Source organism: Gouania willdenowi, chromosome 5 (genome assembly GCF_900634775.1).
Source record: "Gouania willdenowi chromosome 5, fGouWil2.1, whole genome shotgun sequence".
Classification (NCBI taxonomy): Eukaryota; Metazoa; Chordata; class Actinopteri; order Blenniiformes; family Gobiesocidae; genus Gouania; species Gouania willdenowi.
The window spans coordinates 10,620,435-10,639,274 of NC_041048.1; the positions used below are offsets into that span (position 1 = coordinate 10,620,435).

General features: G+C 36.2%; 1 protein-coding gene across 1 annotated transcript in view; it reads right to left on the reverse strand.

Moving 5' to 3' along the window:
* cdh22 (cadherin 22) overlaps nt 1-18,840 on the reverse strand; it is a 230,293-nt gene that overhangs the window by 57,513 nt on the left and 153,940 nt on the right. Inside the window, exons 4-5 of the mRNA XM_028447030.1 lie at nt 3,276-3,395; nt 103-270 (exon numbers count right to left, since the gene is read on the reverse strand). Coding sequence (XP_028302831.1) covers nt 103-270; nt 3,276-3,395 — 288 coding nt within the window. The remainder of the gene's footprint in view (nt 1-102; nt 271-3,275; nt 3,396-18,840) is intronic.

The following is an 18,840-nucleotide window of genomic DNA, read 5'->3' on the forward strand; positions in this document are numbered from 1 at the left end:
ACACTTTATTCTCGCTTTTCTTGGCTTTCAGTGTCAAACAATAAAGTACTCCTCATTTGTTACAGTGTGACCTGTAAAGAGAAGGAGAAAAATTACACTCACTCTGTTGGAAGCGTGGTGGGTTGTCATTAACGTCTGTGATCACTATAGTCACTGTGGTGGAGCCAGAGAGACCGCCCATTTGTCCGGCCATGTCCGTTGCCTTGACAACCAACTCATAACGATCCTGCGTCTCACGGTCCAAATCAGCCACTGCTGTCATTATGATCCCTAATGGTCGGGGGAGGGGGGAAACAGGTGAGTTAAAAGGAAAGTTGCAGAAAGCAAATAAAAATAGTTTGTGAGCCCCCGAATTGGGTTAGTGTTCAGTAACTATGCTGTGACCAATTCTATTTCCTGTCGCTGAATATAACCTTTATTAACCATTGCATTATGAGGGCACTGGTGCAGGGCATTTGCTTTCTTTCCCTCGGACAGGCTGGATGGGAAAAATAATGTCATACTCGCGCCTCCCTTAACACTCACACTTTTATGGCTGAGCTGTATTAAAATGAATAATATATAGAGTTGGAATGAAGTTGGAATGAAGCCGTACCACAGCTACCCCGAGGAGCATTACCACTACTCAATGCTGGTATGGACTTATTCTTGTTTAAAAGGGTGGTATCCAAAAAGTAAAACATTGTAGAGAGGAAACCAAAAAGCACAGAGAGAAACATAACTAGAGCAATAATTTCATTTAAGTATGCACGTTTAACATTTAATTACACTTTTGAAATTGGCTGTTTAAACCAAGCTAGTGTTTTATTTTTTGTCTAAACAAAAAAAATCGCTCTAGTCCAGTGGCTAAATATGGACCAGTTTGATCTCAAGTGGGTGGTGGATCTTACATGGGAAATTGTTTCAACATAATTTCAACATAATAGTGCCATAGTTTGCACTTCCACATATAAATGATATATATTGTATAGTATGTAAGGCACATACAATATTAGTGACTGATATCAGTCCCTACAGGATCTGAACTTAAATGTTTTTGATTTTGTGACCATTTTTTTTAAAATTTAATATTAATTGGAAGAAATTAAAAGGATTTTGAAAAAAAAAAAAAACAATAATTTCAACAATCTGCAATAAAAAAATGACTGCCGCAATGTGATATAAGCACAGGAAAACTGTGAGTCTGTGAGCAAATATTGTGGAGTTTCTTTGAATTTCTCTATTTGGAGGCGCTGAGAAATCTAACTCTGAATTAGTTGGTAATTTAAACAGTGAATCATATTTCATCTGTCACTTTCACTTTCTCCTACTGGGAGAATTAGACGCTCTGAAGAGCCAAATTTGGCTCCCGGGTCTTGAGTTTGACATATGTGCTCTAATCAATTGAATAATGGAAAGGACAGTGAAAAGGTAAATCACATTTTGGTTTGCACAAATAACACATGGCTGCTTTCTATGATCCTTTCCAGAAAGTGTTACCTTATCAGGCATCAATTTCAGCAATTTTTGCCACACACTTTTCTCTTTTTATCCTGAGACTCTTTCACACTCAATCACATACTAGTCCAATGTTCCTTCAGATTTAAAAAAAAAAAAAAAAAAAAAAAAAAAAAAAAAGACATTTTCCTCTTTGGCTTAGCAGTAGCAGTATTAGCAGCATGCTGCTTTACCCTGCAGTGGTAATAGAATTTCACTTTGCCCCATGGGATTTCCCACATCAGAATCTATTGATGCATATCCCACTCTTGGTGTGTTATCCTTTTCCCAAAGGTTTACATTATACTGGATATACAACCCACTGATTCAGTCACATTTGGCTCTGGGCTATGTTCTATTAAGAAGCCAAAATACAGTACTTGGAGCACAGTTAAAGAGACATATGACACACTGTTGTTTTTATTCACTGAAGGACAAACAGGATCCATCTTGAGCAGGCGTACATGGTCTAAATCTACATTATTCAATGACACTTCCAGGTTGGGGTGAAGCCGATGTCTAAATTATATGGTAATCTATTTCTACTAAAGTAGTCTGGGAAGTAACTTAATATTCCAATGTTAAAATTAGGATAAAAAAAGACAATAAGTCAATGAAACCCAGATATTGTACAATTCAAACAAAAAAGTAGATTTTAGGTTTGTCTTTTAATTGACCCCTATTGACTGGTTCAAAAATTCCAGTCATTGATGTGGAAACTCGTATTCAACATGTTCCCATGTTGATTACAAGCTTTCAGATACTCTTGGTTGAAGATTAGGATACAGATTATAAAATCTCTTAATCAGAAAAAAAAGCAGATTGATCATTGCAACTCCAAGTTTCTAATAGCCAGATATTAATAGTGAATACAAGAGATTTTTGCATGGCCAAAGGATTAAAACACTGTTTAGCTACTGAATGGTATGTCAAGGTGAGCAAGAGCGCTTTACTAATGAGGAGAATTTTCCAGCTGGTTCATCGGCTCTTTATTTTCACCTTCTTGACTCACATGCTATTAGGGTGGCCTGTCGGCAAACAAGACAAGGAGTGGGTGGAATGGGAATCGAGAGCCAGAAGCTTGAATGAACCACCCAGTCTCGTGGCTAGTCCCACCAAGGCAGAGCCATTTATCATCCAGACACCTTGACTGACCAAATCAAAGTAGTTGAAACCAAAAAAGGGAATCATTAAAATGTCGCTGATTCTCCCATGGGGTGCATTTGAGAGCAATATCGATGCTAAGCTACTCCTGAAAGACTGTGGGCCAGGCCCTTTCCTTAGGGCCTCAGCACCAAATGTGGTGCAAAGGCCCTATTGTTCCCGTAAGGATATTTCTTATTTAACTAACAATTTACTAGGATTTCTCAGGTCCTTCCCAGGGTTGCACTTTCATGAAATCTGGCAGGAGGGTATCGTTTGGTTTTTGTTTACCCTTTGAGTAGACTACGTGTGTGCCACAGCCATGTTTAATTTTTTATTCGCACTATGCTGAGATGCTAAGGAAAGAGTTGATTATTTTTTATTTGTAATGTTATATGTTATAAAATATGTAGCTATCTGATTTCTTAATCAGAAAATGTAAGTTGCTGTTGCACTTTTGCTTAAACCTGGGTTAAAGCTTGAAATTGTTGAATGACAGAGCCTCATTTACTTTTCATTTTGGGATCGTTCTATGCATTTTAACTCTTGAGGACAGTCACAGCAATAAAGTTGCACTTTATTACAATATATCTGATGATCTGAAAACCCAGCCCTAGTTGAAGTTATTGTAAAAATGATTATTTTCTAATACTTACCAGTGTGTCGATCGACCGTGAAAAACCTTTCTCCGTCAAGTACACCATATATTACTCTGGCACTGCTGCCGTAGGTGGGGTCATCAGCATCTGAAGCACTGACCTTCATAACAGATGTTCCTGTATAAAAAAAAGAACAAATAGTATTATAGATATATATAGTTGTATAGATATATAAGTCTTGAAGCTATAGCCTCACTTCAACAAATGTAAAAATACAGTAATGAAATAGATTAGCTGAAGGGTTTGCCATTGAGATACTATAGTTGTATTTTATCAGTCACTGACTATCCACAGTGATGGTTTAGATATTTTGGACTACCTGTCCATAAGGTTTGCTCATTTGTCCATTGCTGAAGCTTCATGCACTATGTGGTATTTACACATTATACTATAATCACTCAATCATGCAATAGAACAGGGATGAGGCATGTATGACAAAGATAGTCGACCAACGTACATGCACAGACCCCCAAACCAGAGATTGCTGACATACTGTACACACAAACATGTGGTACGTCACATTCACAAACTAAGGATCTCATTCCACAAGGGGGGTACATGATGGCACCACAGGGGGTACTTGAGAGAGAGAGAGAGAGAGAGAGAGAGAGAGAGAGAAACAAATGAAAGCATTAAAAATATTGGGTCCTATAAAGTTTATTTTCAGTTAAAAATGATAATCTTTACTAATTATTACCAGCAACTCACAAAACGACAACAAAAACACACAAAATAAGATACAAAATATATTGAATAAATATAATATTGAATAAAAAAAGAGCAGGAACAACAACAAAATGCACAAAATGACACCAAAAACACAAGCTCTTAAAAAAAAAAAAAAAACACTATTACCAGCAACACACAAAATGACAACAAAGACACAAATAAAAAATAAATAAAAATAAAAAAAAAGTACACAAGATCACTACAAAATACACAAAAACAACAGAGAAACATACAAAACGACATAAGAAACAACCATATGACCATATAAAGATATATGGTCATATGAGATAATAATTTGAATAATACCAACAACACACAAAAAGGACAACAAAAACACACAAAATAAGAGAAAAATAAACTAAATAATAAAAACAGAGAAACAACAACAAAATGACACAAAAAACACACAAAATGACACAAAAAACACGCAAAAATTATAACAGAAATGATTAGAAGATGAACTGAAAATACAAAGGTCAGTCTTGGTCCTACCCCAGGTGTGAGATGACTGTAAATGATAAAAACTATTGAAATAAATCTACTCAGGTAGTATTAAATACTGTTTCATTCTTCTCAACTCCAAAATGAGATTCTTTAAAATGTGTGTTAATCTTCCATTCCATCACTATGCTCTATAGTTGGTTTTTTCACATAATTCTGAACAAAATGTTGTCATTGGACAAATGGGGTACTTGCATTCAAAAGTACTGTAAGAGAAAGGGAGTACTCAACTAATAACACTAGTAAATAAGTTATTAAAATAATACAGTTTAACTAGTGTGTGCCCATCAGTAAAAATGTCATAATGATCTTTAGCTCTTATAGCTGTTGTTGAATGGATGTGTCGGACATCTATGAGGATTGAAAAACTAGTTTTGTGTCATTCTGCCATGGTGTAGGCTAAGATTATCACATAAAACGTCAATATAGGGGGACCACACCTCCCGATTTACCAGGGACAGTCCTGGTTTTCAGAGTCACGTCCCGTGTCTCGGTTGATTTCCCCCAAACCAATTATTTGTCCCGGTTTTCACAAACTCAGTCCTGTTTGTCCTGTTTAAATGGGCATCTGGTCTGTTGCTGCTCACAGAAAAGTGCATTTTGCTTAAAAACGTGATCTCTGTGGACTGTGAGCTGTCAATCACAGCAGTTGCAACAGTAGCGCTTGCACTATAAATCAATGAAAAAGCTTCGAAGTCTTCCAAATCGATGCTGATTGGTCGATGGCATTGACAACATTACTCATTTGCTTCCTCTCATGTTCTCGCCTTCAACATACGAAAAAAGAAAAAAGTGTTTTTTTTGATTGTTCAAAACAATTTGATATTAACTCAAAATGTCGCTTTTTTTTGACTGATGGCCACTTTAAATTTGATTCAGCCGCTGCAATGATACATTTCATCCAAAAGGAAGAAGAAAAATTACAGTTTTGAGTTTAAAACATCTGGTCACCATATCTGTAGTTCTTATACAGTAGCTGTTGTTGTTGATTAGATGTGTAGAGTGTCTATGAGGATTGAAAGTATTGATAGTTTTGTGTGATTCTACCATGGTGTAGTCTAAGTTTATCACATAAAACATAAATATTAAAAATGAATGTTAGCCGTAGGTAAAATATTATACTTCCAAAATCATTAGCCACAATAAAGACTTCGTTTAAAGCCCTGATAGGTCTGAATCGTGATTTATAACGAGTAAAAATTTCACCTGACGAAAACGGGAGAACATTTTTAAGGCTGCACATCTCCTCAAGGACAAGAAGTCAGTCTTTGTCTTGTCCCCTCTGGCCGATGCTAAGAGTAATTACTGACAGCTGGTGCTGTCCACTAAAGGTCACCACTGAAGCCTTTCTTTATGCCCTGTCATGCTACAGTCCGCTACATAACGACCGTATGCTAATGATGCTAATTAGCGGAAAGTGTCAAGCCACTGTTTGTTGCCTGTCAACTACTGGTACTCCTAAGGGACTGGGAACAAAGAGACCAGTGGATTACCAGGAAGCCATTAAATCAGATGGCTCAGATCACACTACGTTACTGTCAATGTGCACTCTTTAGTTCCCTCTTATGTGGATAGTAGACAACCAGTTTATGAGCTAGCACAGTGGTTCCCAATCAGGGGTACGTGTACCCCTAGGAGAAAAGAAGCATATTGCCGTGGGTACTTGGAAAGTTTTAACAATTAATTAAAAACTAAATGGGAAAGTTCCTTTTTCAGGCACTATTAATATGTTAAGGTTTCATTTATTATTGATCTCCTATTGACTGCCAGTCTTCCTCAGTGGCATCTGCTGACCACTTTGATGTGTCCAATGCTTGGACAGAGTTTTGTCCATGACTTCCATGTTCCATGCAGTAATTCCAGCAAGTTCAGTTTGTCTTTTTTTTTTTAATAATACGTTAAAGTTTAATTTATTCAGTCTGGATCACAGTACTATTGCTCAATAAAATACTATATTTTCTTGTAATTTATTGAAGGAAAGGCCATTTTATCACACTTCTGACAATAGGAGACAATAATTAGCTTTTCTTTTTGTATTTGTATTGAATTTGTAGATTAAGCCTTAAGGAACAAATATTCGAGACATAGTTAAACGTTTAGGAGAGTCCGCTGTTCTACAAATGAAAAAGCATGTGAAATTATGGAGAGGGTACTAATTAGGGGTGTTGAAACAAATCGATTTTGTGATATATTGCGATATTACTGCGCACGATTCTCGAATCGATTAAATAAAATAAATAAATAAATGTATTCCAGCTTAGGGACAAGTGTGATAATATTTTCATCACGTTGAAAACAACATATATGGAGAATTTTTTTAAATTTTTCTTATTAACAACAGACGGGGGGATTCATTATATCTTCTATCCTGGTTGGCCCCCACAGCTGTGGGTCCAAAGAAGACATTTTCATCCTTTGGAATACATCCTTATCTTAATTTTCCCCAGGTGACAATCAATTTGATTCTTGGCTGTTTTTGGATACCGGCTGATGGTTCTGATTGTTTGAAAGAACTATATAAATGCAAATGCTTTCCATTGTGTTTATATTAAAAAGTAAAGTGAAGCCATGAGTTTGGGTACCTATTAAAGCCCCAGCTTGCCATTGTGTCTTCAAAGAACTCATTACTTACAGTATATATACTGCTGCCTCTGGAGCAGATTTGAATGTTGATGGGAGTTCAATGAAATATATTGAATTTATTTGTATGAAATGCGATGCATATCACAGAACAAGTTCTGCATGTTTATAAAGGAAAGCTCAGGTTGTACTTCTTATTTCTTATTAAAACCTTTCTTACAAACTGCTCTCAGATGATATCACATGATCGGTATAGGTCATAATTTTATTGTTTGTGTTTTTTTTTTCTTAGAAGTGGCAAAGTCAGGTGTTAGAGCCTGGGCAGCAGCAGTAGTTATTTCCTATTTCTTAGGCCTAATTACCACATTCCATCCGTCCTGAATAAAACAAACAAATATGATGATAGACGGATGAATAATGCAGGTTTGTTTTTGCCTCTGAGCTTGTTTGTTTGGGCGATAATTTGTTAGAATGTATTATAAAAACAGTTTTATACAGATTTTATGCTCAGTGCGGTAAATAGAAAATAAAAGACTAAGCCCATGCTGAACACTGCAGGCCTTACTGCACAATCATAATTTTCTTTTTCTAATTTACGGAGATTCCATTTTCCTTTGGCATGGCGATTCACACGCCAATTTAAGACCTCCAAGCGACCCAAATGTGCACAGTTTGTGCGGAAGAAGGCGGTAGCTGAATTCAGAATGTTAATAACATATCATCTAAAATTACTGTGAAAATATGAGGACTGAAAATTAAAGAAAGTTCAACTTTTGGTGCAGACAAATCACATTAACTACCAGCATTTAAACCAGAGGAAAGCAGTCAAAATAAAGTAAAAAAAAATATGAATAAAGACCTCAGAAGAATTAATAAAAACTAAATATTACCCAATGAGTGTGAAGCTGAAGTGAAATAGTAAGTAATAAACACACACCAATGAGTACAAAATAAAAACACACAGAAACATGGGGGGAAAAAAGGAATAACTTATAAATAGATGTCCAGCTTTAAATCTGTTATAAACCGAAACTGTAAACACAAATGTGTCCAGACAGCAGGAGTCCACCATGCACTCATCACACATTCTATAAAATGAATAACACAAGACGATGTAGGCGTTTGTATGAATTTTGAAGTATTTGTGCAAATGGAGCCGTGTTAAGCAAGCTTGTTAGGTTGAATGTAAGGTACCTAAAAGACAGAAGCTGCTTTGAAAAACAACTGCTATATCTGATTTGGACCACATATGAAAGTACCCTGGGTTAAATAGTGAAACAAGCCAAGATATTTGTCATGTACAGTGGGTACGGAAAGTATTCAGACCTCTTTGAATTTTTCACTCTTTGTTGCATTGCAGCCATTTGCTAAAATCAAAAAAGTGACAGAGTGAAAAATCTTTGTAAAAAAATCTGATATGGGTTAAAAATGTGAGTTTTGGATCAGTTTTATCTGCAAAATAATCTTTACTATTTGTCTTAGCATGCATAGTGCAACTAAAACTCACTCTAAGTGTTTTTTTTTATTGTCAAAGGCAGAGTTTTTAACCTTATTAGAGGTGCTGAACCCTACAGGCTTCACCACCTACAGTGTTCACTGAACCCTTCATAAATGGATAAATAAAATATGATTTCTTAGAACACTGGTGTATATTTTATTCGGACACACGCAAGCCTGGGCTAAATTAAACATTTTATAAATGTAACATTGTTTATCTTTCAATAAACTAGTTCATCATGGAAATATATTTCACTAACACATTTTTACTGGGCGTGTCTTGACACCTGCCGAACCCTTAGGGTTCAATGAAACCCAGGGTTAAGTAGCACTGTGATAGATCCGTGACTCTCAACTGGTGGGTCGGGACCCAAAAGTGGGTCACGGACCTGTAATGGGTGGGTCGCGGACAGCTGGTCAAAAATAAATTATAAACACTGAATGTCCTCATGTTGGACTTGTCTTTTATTTTTGAAATAATCGTTTCTTCAACAGGCATGCTGTGAAATATCATGTTGCACAGGAAAATATGTTTAAAAAAAAATTAAATACACGTGTGTTATAGATGCTTATGATTATATTTCAAGCAACTTTATCGGAATGATAACAAAACCATCCTCTTGTGTTTCATTAATTTCATTTATCATAGTCTGCAGTTCTTACAATGATCAATACAATGTCATCTTTTCTGTCATCATCAAAGCATAATTAACGGCTACAGTGTTCAGCAACGTTTTTAGTTGACTACTCATTAGTGATTACTGATGATGAGGTCACAGGTCGGATTTTTCTTTAATGCCTACACTGACTGGATAAGTAATTAGGTTTGAATGGCAGCTTCTAATTGCGCATTATTTCCCTTCTTTGTTTAGCGGTTAATACAAACGTCCTCACCTTTAACATCCCACAGCGTAGCTTGAATTAATGGCTTATTAAGTAAAGAGATTAAGGCAGCAACTATACACAGTTTAAAATCATGTTTCCTTTTCCAAGAAGAAAGCAACAGTTTAGACAGTTACAGGGAAAAAAAAAAAAAAGTTAACACTTTATTTGAAATTTTATACATAAGGCTGACAATACGCTGTCATTAACTGATATTAGCAGGATTATTTGGGTTAGGTGGAGGGATTGAGTGTGGTTAGGGGTTAGAGATTAGGTTTACGTTAGATTTACCGTATTTTTCGGACTTTAAGGCGCACTATCAATGAATGGGTCTGACTGGGTCTATTTTCATACATAAGGCGCACCGGTTTGTTATTATTATTATTATTATTATTATTATTATTATTATTATTATTATTATTATTATTATTATTATTATTATTATTAAGATGCATTAAGTGAGATAAAATAGTCATATAAGTCAAACTTTATTCAACTCATTAACAATAACTCTCAACATTGTTCAGGTTTAACACATAAAATACAGAACAATACATTCACTTTTTCAGTTCAATATGTTGAAGCACAGAAGTTAATTTCATACATAAGGTGCACCTGATTATAAGGCGCACTGTCGATTTTTGAGAAAATTAAAGGATTTTAAGTGCGCCTTATAGTCCGAAAAATAAGGTAAGTTTAGGGATAGAGGTTAGGGTAACAAACGTTATTTATATTTTTTGCAGAATTATAAATAGTCAATATTGAAAAAAACACTTATTTGGGTTACATACATTTGTGTCATAAAAACTGTATATTTGTATAACATTTTAAGTTGGGCAGCTGCACTTTTTCAATAAAATGTAAGTACTAGGGCAACAAATTTTTAAGTAAAATGTAATTAAGATCCACAAATAAATTACATTAATACAAAAAATAAATAAATCTGCCAATAAAAAATGCAAATAAGATACAAAAATATAAATGACTAAAATGTAAAAAATATATTGTTAAGTTACACAATAGAAACAGTACAGTTGTACACCATTAGTACTTGGGTAGCTACACTTAAAATTTTATTTTTTAATATAATAATAATAATAATAATAATAATAATAATAATAATAATAATAATAATAATAATAATAATAATGTACATATATACATTTTTTATAGCGCTTTTTTGGACACTCAAAGTCACTTTACAGAATTAAGGGATTATTCTTTCTCTCCACAATATGACAATATCCTCTTGAGGGGTAATGTAAATATCATTCATATAAACTAACCTAAGGACCACGTCTTGGTGAAATGGAGTAAGAAGGAGGGTTATTCCTTGGATGTGGATGATTTGACGGAAGCTGGGTGACGCATGCTATGTTGTTAGATTTATGCATGAGTTTGGTTTAATGGTATCAACACAGCCTGTCGGAATGACTTCTAACACCATTTCAGCTCTCAGAGAGAGATGGTTCAATTACTGTGAGGGGAGCTGGAGGAGTGCGCCACGTGTGAGACACTAGACTGACAGCTATTTAAGAGGCGCCCTCGTAAAAGAGATTTGTGTCTATCTCAGCTGGTGCTGTACTGGTGTAAACTTCAGAGGAGGGGTCTAACGGCTGCAGCTTTGAGCTCGCTCCCGTCCCAACCCGCCTTAATCTCTCGGACTGAGAGCTCCAAGCTTGCATTATGGATCATTTAGTAAAGCCATAAAAACTGAGGTGTTTTCACATGAAAAGTTATTTCTTCACTACTTCTAGGGTGATTCATTCCTCTCTCATTCACATAAAAGAGGGGAGGGGTTGACAGAGGCATGAAAGGTGGATGACAGAGAATGAAGTATAACAGAGGGGGGAAAACATCTGTTATGACATAAAAGTCAATGGCCTGCTTATATTGATCTGCTTCCAAATCTCAACAAGGATTTAAGGAGATGTTTTATCTCTCCTGACAGCGATTGTAAATCTTATCTTTACTATAGCCCCTGAACCTGTGTCTCCAAATAGGTTAAACAATTAACCGTCTTCCAGTCAATTTCTTTATGACTTAAAATATTTCACTCCTAATAATTCCCTGTATTTCCAAAGGTTTCTCCACTCAACTCTTTTGCGTACCATCTTGTATTTACAGAAAGATGCAAGATGTAAAATGATTATTCAGTTCAATTCAACTTTATTCATATAGCGCAAATTACAACAAAGTCATCTCAAAGCCAACACAAGCAAAGTTGTTGCTCACGCACAGTGCTTCATTTGTAAATCCTCAGGTCCCAGAACACTGGCCGCGTGTTGTTCCGGCAGTAAGAGAGAGACAAAAATGTCACGGAACAAAACATTTTTAAAGCGCGTTTTACTAACTAAAGGGGCCGATAATATCGCGTGAACACAAACAACCAATTAACCAATGTTTGATAAAAGAATGATGAACCAGGCTTAGCTTCACTCATTGGCTTAAAAAAACTCTTTCAATCCAACTGCCTTTTTGTTAGCCATTTTCTACCGTCTTCCAAGCTGACTAGACACATTGTTTGCGGAAAATTACACTTTTGAAGTAGCGTGGGGGTGTGGCCTAACTTTCCCCTCTCTTACTCACTCGCGCTCAGTTTTTACATACATTTTTTTGTGTCCAACAAAATTTGCAGTGATTTCAACTCAATAAAAAAGGCAGCTGTCCAAATATAATACTTCAAAATGTAATCAAAACACCTACTGTAAAAGCAAATTAAGATCTGCTAACGCATCAAAAACGCTTGGTAAACAAGCAAGGCAGGTCGAATTTGAACCAATACACTTCTAACGCAGTAGTGTATTTGTCTCTCGGAGTCGTAATGTTTGTTTTTTTAGTTGTTTTACATGTTGTTGATGATGACTCTGCATCAAATACCACCTTTCTTATAACTTTAAACTGATTCATATGCATAACCACACACTGACCCACCAAACCCAATTATGTCAAGTGCTGTGATTGAGCACATAATTGTGGATGTTATTGGTCATTTATATATAAGGGAAATTGGAAGAGTTTATTGATTGTAGGTCGCTCCTGTCTTATCACATTTCTCTGTTCTACAATCATGGAGCTACACATGTCTCTTCTCCTGCAATCAACCGCTTTGAATATAGTGACTGCAGCACATTGCCGTCTCCTGGGGAAGCTCAATGGATATGGGCAAATCCAAGGGTGATTATCATTTTAATCCCTCTGTGGAGTTTATGCAAGGGGGAGATGTGAATGTCTAAACCAAGGTTAGAAGGTAAAGATGAGGTACGAGTAGGAAAACTGTTTTGCTTTTGTTGTATAGAGTTCCTAAACTACGTTATTCTAATGACAATGTATTGTTGCAAAACACAATGCCAACTGATCTATGTATAATAAGTAATTATTAACTTTCACATGTTACATCTTCAGGTATGAGTTGAAGAATAGTTTTAAACTTACCACCTGAGTAAAAAGACGGATCACTTATGTGATATTAACAACTGGATGTGTAAAACCTAAAAATTGTAATTCAGCAGTTGCTGAAGTGACTCAAGGTTCACTCAGAGTGAGTTTCATTCAGATTTCCACTTTAATCTCATTTGACTGAACCTACAGCATATAATAAACGTCTCAGAACTGCTATAGAATTTATCATTTTTATGTTTAGTTTTTCTGCCAACTAGTTATTAAAGAAACACAGTGTAACTTTTGGCCACTAGGGGCGCTAGACTTGTAACTTTCACGTCAAGCGCCCCCTAGTGGCCACAAGCACCGCAGCACTGTCGCAAAAATCAGTCAGTCAGTCGGGCCAGCCTCCCTTGTCTTTTGACTGTGTATGCAGACTGTAGTTGACCTGTTGGTTGAACCTTGCGGGAAATGCCTGCAGCCCCTTCCTGCAGCCGTCTGCACTGTGCAGACGGCTGCAGCAGAGGGCTATACTACACTTCCTCAATTCATCAAGGCAAAATTAAAGCGGTTCTTGAATACGCCTACATTCTGAGTGAACTCATCCTTTCATAACACCATAAGTTGATCATTTTAACCGTAAAAGCGGAGCCGTCTATAAGTGCTGTAAACATATGACTGGAGAAGAAGGAAGAGAAGTGATTAAACCTCACTCTCTCTCCTCTGTCACTGCTTCCACACACGCACACACACACAGACACAGACACAGACACACACACACAGTTTCCTGGTCATCGCGTCAGTGGAGCAAAAAAGTAGTGTAGTGACCAAAAAGCACCACTTAGTGAAAAATAGTAGTAGCTCCATGAGTATATCCGAGCCTGTGGTCACGGGACTGTCCTTAAGTGAAACGTTCTCCAGGCATTCTCCGGGTCACATGATCTGGCCGACAACGGTCCGTCTTCTCCAAACTTACATGGGCGGTATTTCAAGAGGGAAGCTCTGCTCGGAGCATTGATACTGTCAAATGCTGTATATTGGCCTGAGAAATCATTTAAAATAACGCATATGGGTCAACTCTTACACCCATAGCTGGCAAAATGCACCTATTTAAGTTGGTTGCAACTCGCCAATAACTAAGAAAGAAGAAGAAGAACAACTATAGTATCAGGTTAGAAGTGAACTACCCTAACTGTTCCTCAGTGCTACAGCCTTAAGGAAAATAATAATAATAAAAAAAACAGATACTATCATATTAGAAAGGAACAGTATTTCACTTTAGCATTATACAAATTATTGCGTTGTAAAAACTCAAATTGTTATTTGATTTTCTTTCATTTTAAGTCAGACTAAAGCAAAATATTGATTTGAAAACAATTAAATTTTTAAGTCCATGTCAATTAAATTAATTGTGTAAATCTAACTTATCAAATAACTCATCTCATTTAGGTACCAATTTATAACGCCAATATCTATGGCCACTTATCGATACCAAAGTTTCTCAAATAGCGGTACACGATGTCACTACAGGGCGTACTTGAGAGACAGAGAGAGAGAGAGAGAGAAAGAGAGCGAGAGAGAGGGGAATGGGGGGGATTAACAAATAAAGTGACAGAAATTGATAAAAAAAACTACATAAATAAACCTATTCAGGCACCCCAAAGTTTTTCAGGTTTTTTTCAATCTTGGGCTTGAGACCCCATGTGGGGTTGCCTAGAATTTAAATGGGGTCGCCTGATATTTCAAAAAAATTGAAATGGATTTATTTATAATTATCTTTTTTTTTTTTAACAACACAAAATCTATTAATTCTATACTTTCCCTTTGTGAAATATAAATGTAGTTTAACTAAATGATCATTGTTGTAATTTGCGCTATATAAATAAAGTTGAATTGAAAATGGAGTAATATATATATATATATATATATATATATATATATATATATATATATATCTGAGCTCTCAAAAACTACTTCTAGAAAAAAAAATGTCTTTGGGGTCACCAGAAATTCTTGATATCAAAATGGGGTCACTTTCCAAAAAAGGTTGGGAACCACTGCACTAAATACTGTTTCTTCCCACTTATTTTTATTAAATAGTTTCCTAAGCAAAATGTTGTAGTCGGACAAATGGGGTACTTGGATTCAGAAATAAGAGAAAGTTTGAGAACCACTGCTCTAGACCACTCCCCTTATGGGAGGGAATGGAGCATTGGTACAATCCTCATGTTTTCTTGTTGGTGGGATGTGTTTGTTCTTTTCACCAATCAGTTAAAAAAAAAAAAAGATGATCAGTTTTACGAGAGTAGATCTAAAATGCTGGTAACAGTTCAGTGGAGCAGTGAATGAAAAGGAAATTGCTTTGATTTGTGGTGCAAGGAAACTTGGGAGCTTGAATTAAATGTAGACGAGTCAAAAAAAAAAACTCACAAAAAGTAATCAATTCAAATATTTGACTATTGTGAACTCAGAGACTTTAGTAATCAATTATTAGACATGGATTTTTTGGGGTCCACAATTTAAAACGCTTATTTTAAAAGAATTCCTTAGAATAACATGATGTGACTCTAGATGAGGTGTCTCATGTAATGTCTTGCCATGTTAGCTCTTTTTTTCCCTTTCTGTAGTTAAGGTAATTATACACTCATGTTCATACTATTTGCATAGCAGATGACCGTGGCCAGCACAGACATCATGTCATGCCACTCAGAGGTCCTACTGTTCTCTTAAATGCCACGACATCAAGAACAGGTGCATCTATGAAACATTATAACCATGGATTGATTTACCCACTAAACGCTGCATCTCAATTGAAAAAGGAAGTTGGCGACTAAAATGTTTTGCACTCTACAACCTACACTATATTTTCTGCATATTAGACATAAAAACACATTTCTCAGCATGCACGTTGTAACACTGTGTAAAGCTCGTTTCGAATGGGAGAACAACCATCTCTCCGAGTCCTACTTTATGTTTTTTTCTGGGCATGAGGATGAGCTCAGCTTGATAAAACCCATAAAGACTCAGCAGTATTATGAAGGATCTAAAAGCCTCAATCTGTTCCCAGTTTAACAACAAAGGATCTGAGCTTACAGCTACATTGTCGTTGATGGACTTTTAAAAGCGTTTTAGGCTCTGCTAAAAGTAAAGGCTCTTGTGTGTTGAAAACTAAATCTTATAAATCAAAGTTTGTTTGAGAGACAATATGTAGAAATATGGCAATATTTGTATTCATCTGTATTTAGCCTAATGTCATTTGTCACCTTGATCAAGGCCGTCTCAGTGCTGTGGCATGGTCTAAAGCCCGACTGGAACACATCAAAAACATGATTTACAAGAAAAAATCTGTAAGCTGGTTGTAGACCACTTTCTCCAAGACATTTCCTTTAAAAAGATAATTTGATATATGCCGATAATTGTTCATTTCTGTGGCACCAAGACCACTCCTCTTTAGCACCAAGACCACTCCTCTTTAGCAGAGGCTTAATGACAGCTGTTTTTAGGGGTTTTGGGAAAGCTTCAGTCTGGACTGAGATGTTAACTAAATGCTAAGTTGTTCAGCACAGACTTGAAAAATCTAGTTGGTAGTTCATCCAGGCAGCTTGTACTTGAGCTCAGACCAGAAATAACATCTTCCACTATTTTATCAGTGAGCGATGTAAAATGTGTAAGCTCTATGTGTCCTGCTGGTTGTAATGTTACCATTTGTATTGAAGAACTGATAGTGTTTTAATGGCTTGGACCTTGTCACTAAAAAAATTGCAAACTCATTGCACTTGGATGTAGAAATTAATTCTTGGGGCAATGTAACTGGAGGGTTTGTGAGTCTGCTAACCGTGGCAAACAGAACACAAGAGTTACCATGGCAATTTGCAATTACTTCAGAGAAATTCTCCCTTGCTCTACGCAACGTCTGGTCGAACACATGTAACTTTTCTTTGTAAATTTCATAATGAACCTGGAGCTTTGACTTGCACCATGTTTGTTCGGCCCTCCGGCACTTCCTTTTATGTTCCCTGACCAAATATTATTATCCATGGTGCCTTTTGCTTATTTTTAACCATTTTAACCTTAACAGGGGCTATAGCGTCCAAGTAATTTCAAACACCTGAGGTATAAGAGCTCAACAAATTATCAACATTTGAACATGGGGTATCTTCAAATCTAATCATTTCCATAAACGGTGACCTTGTTTTGTCATTTATGAGTTCTTTCTGAACCACTGCAGACCCACCTGCTGGCTTGGGTACAACTGACAGTTCAAAGAAAACACAAAAATGATCAGACAATACAACATTACCAACATTCACATTAGAAATAATAACACCTTTAGTCATAAGGATGTCCAATGTGTGTCCTCTGTTATGGGTGGGCTCAGACACATGCAGAGTCAAGCAAAAGGACAGCATTACATTCTGTTGTGTGCCTGTCCTTGTCTACATGTACATGCACATTCAGATCTCCGGTAATAATCAAGAAGTCAAATTCTGTGGCCAGGATTGAAAGTATACTAATCCATTATAATCATCAATAAAAGAACACTTTTGGGGTGGTTTATAAATAACAATATAGAGTATGGCAGATTATTGTATCTCCATTTTAAATGACACATATTAAAATGATGAAAACCCCACAAATGACAGTTTGTAGCAAAATAGGTTGTCCCTAAATATGGAACAAGCACCCCCACCTCTCTGATTTTGTCTTATTTCAGATATAAAGTTAAAATTAGGGGGGTACACTCAATCAGGACAGCATTCTCTGTGTTTTATCTAGCGACAACTCAGTTAAAAACATAAAATCAAGATTATAAAAGGAAATAAGATCATTAATTAAAAGCAATTTGTTTTTTAATGATCTGACATTCAGTGCAGCATGTTTAAATGCAATCGGGCTTGATGCCACATTCTGACAAGGGATATGCACCAGATTTCTCTGATCCAAGCACCTAACTGTCCCACCCCCATCCAGCCCACATTGCCCGACAGTAGCGACAACAGTAACCGATGGTGAGCACCATACAATAGCCCTCTATTGATAAATATAGTCTGTGGAACTCCCTTTCTGGCTATTGTACGTATACTGAAAATCCTGGGTGTTTGATGAGGGGCACAAGTGTTATCATCTCTAAGACATCAAAAGATGTTGCCGGACTGCACAGTATATACTGTCTATTAAATACTATAAGTATGGTTAGAATGTGACCGTTCCCACTGAAGTATACTTCCAAATTCTCCAAGATGCATTTCAAACCTACAACAACAAAAACCTGAAGCACACTGAGGCTAAATATCTGTTGATTCGCCACCTTTGAAAGTTTCAAAGAAATTGTAAGCGAGAAAGTGACCAAGTAGAATATCAACATGTGGTCATTTGATCCATAAAACTCACAGAAACACATTTCATGCAGAGATCATGGTGATTTTCGGAGAGTCGCCATTGTGCTAAATACAACATTTCCAGTTAACTTCAAAACAAGAGCCCTATTTACAAAAGTGTTTAGAACTAATGGAAGACGAGAAGATATGCTTTTACTTTACAAAGCGGATGTTTGATTTTCAGATTGAAGCCGGTCCAAGGATGATTTTACGGTCCCCTCACAATACATCATGGGGCAGTCGAGTACGACTAGTTTGCCATCTGTGCATACATAAAAAAAAATCCTGATATAGTATACATCCGGGTATTTCTCATATACTCAATCTTTCAATACTATCTAATGCCAACTAGGGGTGTGAGAAAAAATAAAATAAAAACAAATAATTTCACTATATATCGCGAATTTTTGGGTGCCAATTTTAAACTGATTTAGGAAAAAAAAAATATTGTTTAAAAAAAATAACATTTGTGTAGTATAGGCAGTCATAGTGGCAGAAGCGGACTGACTCAAATCCCAAAATCCCAAAGAATATGGCTAACAAATAACGCCTCCACAGTACAAACACAGGATACAGGAGTAATTTAGAAGAGAAAGGGTCTACCGTCAGCCTTG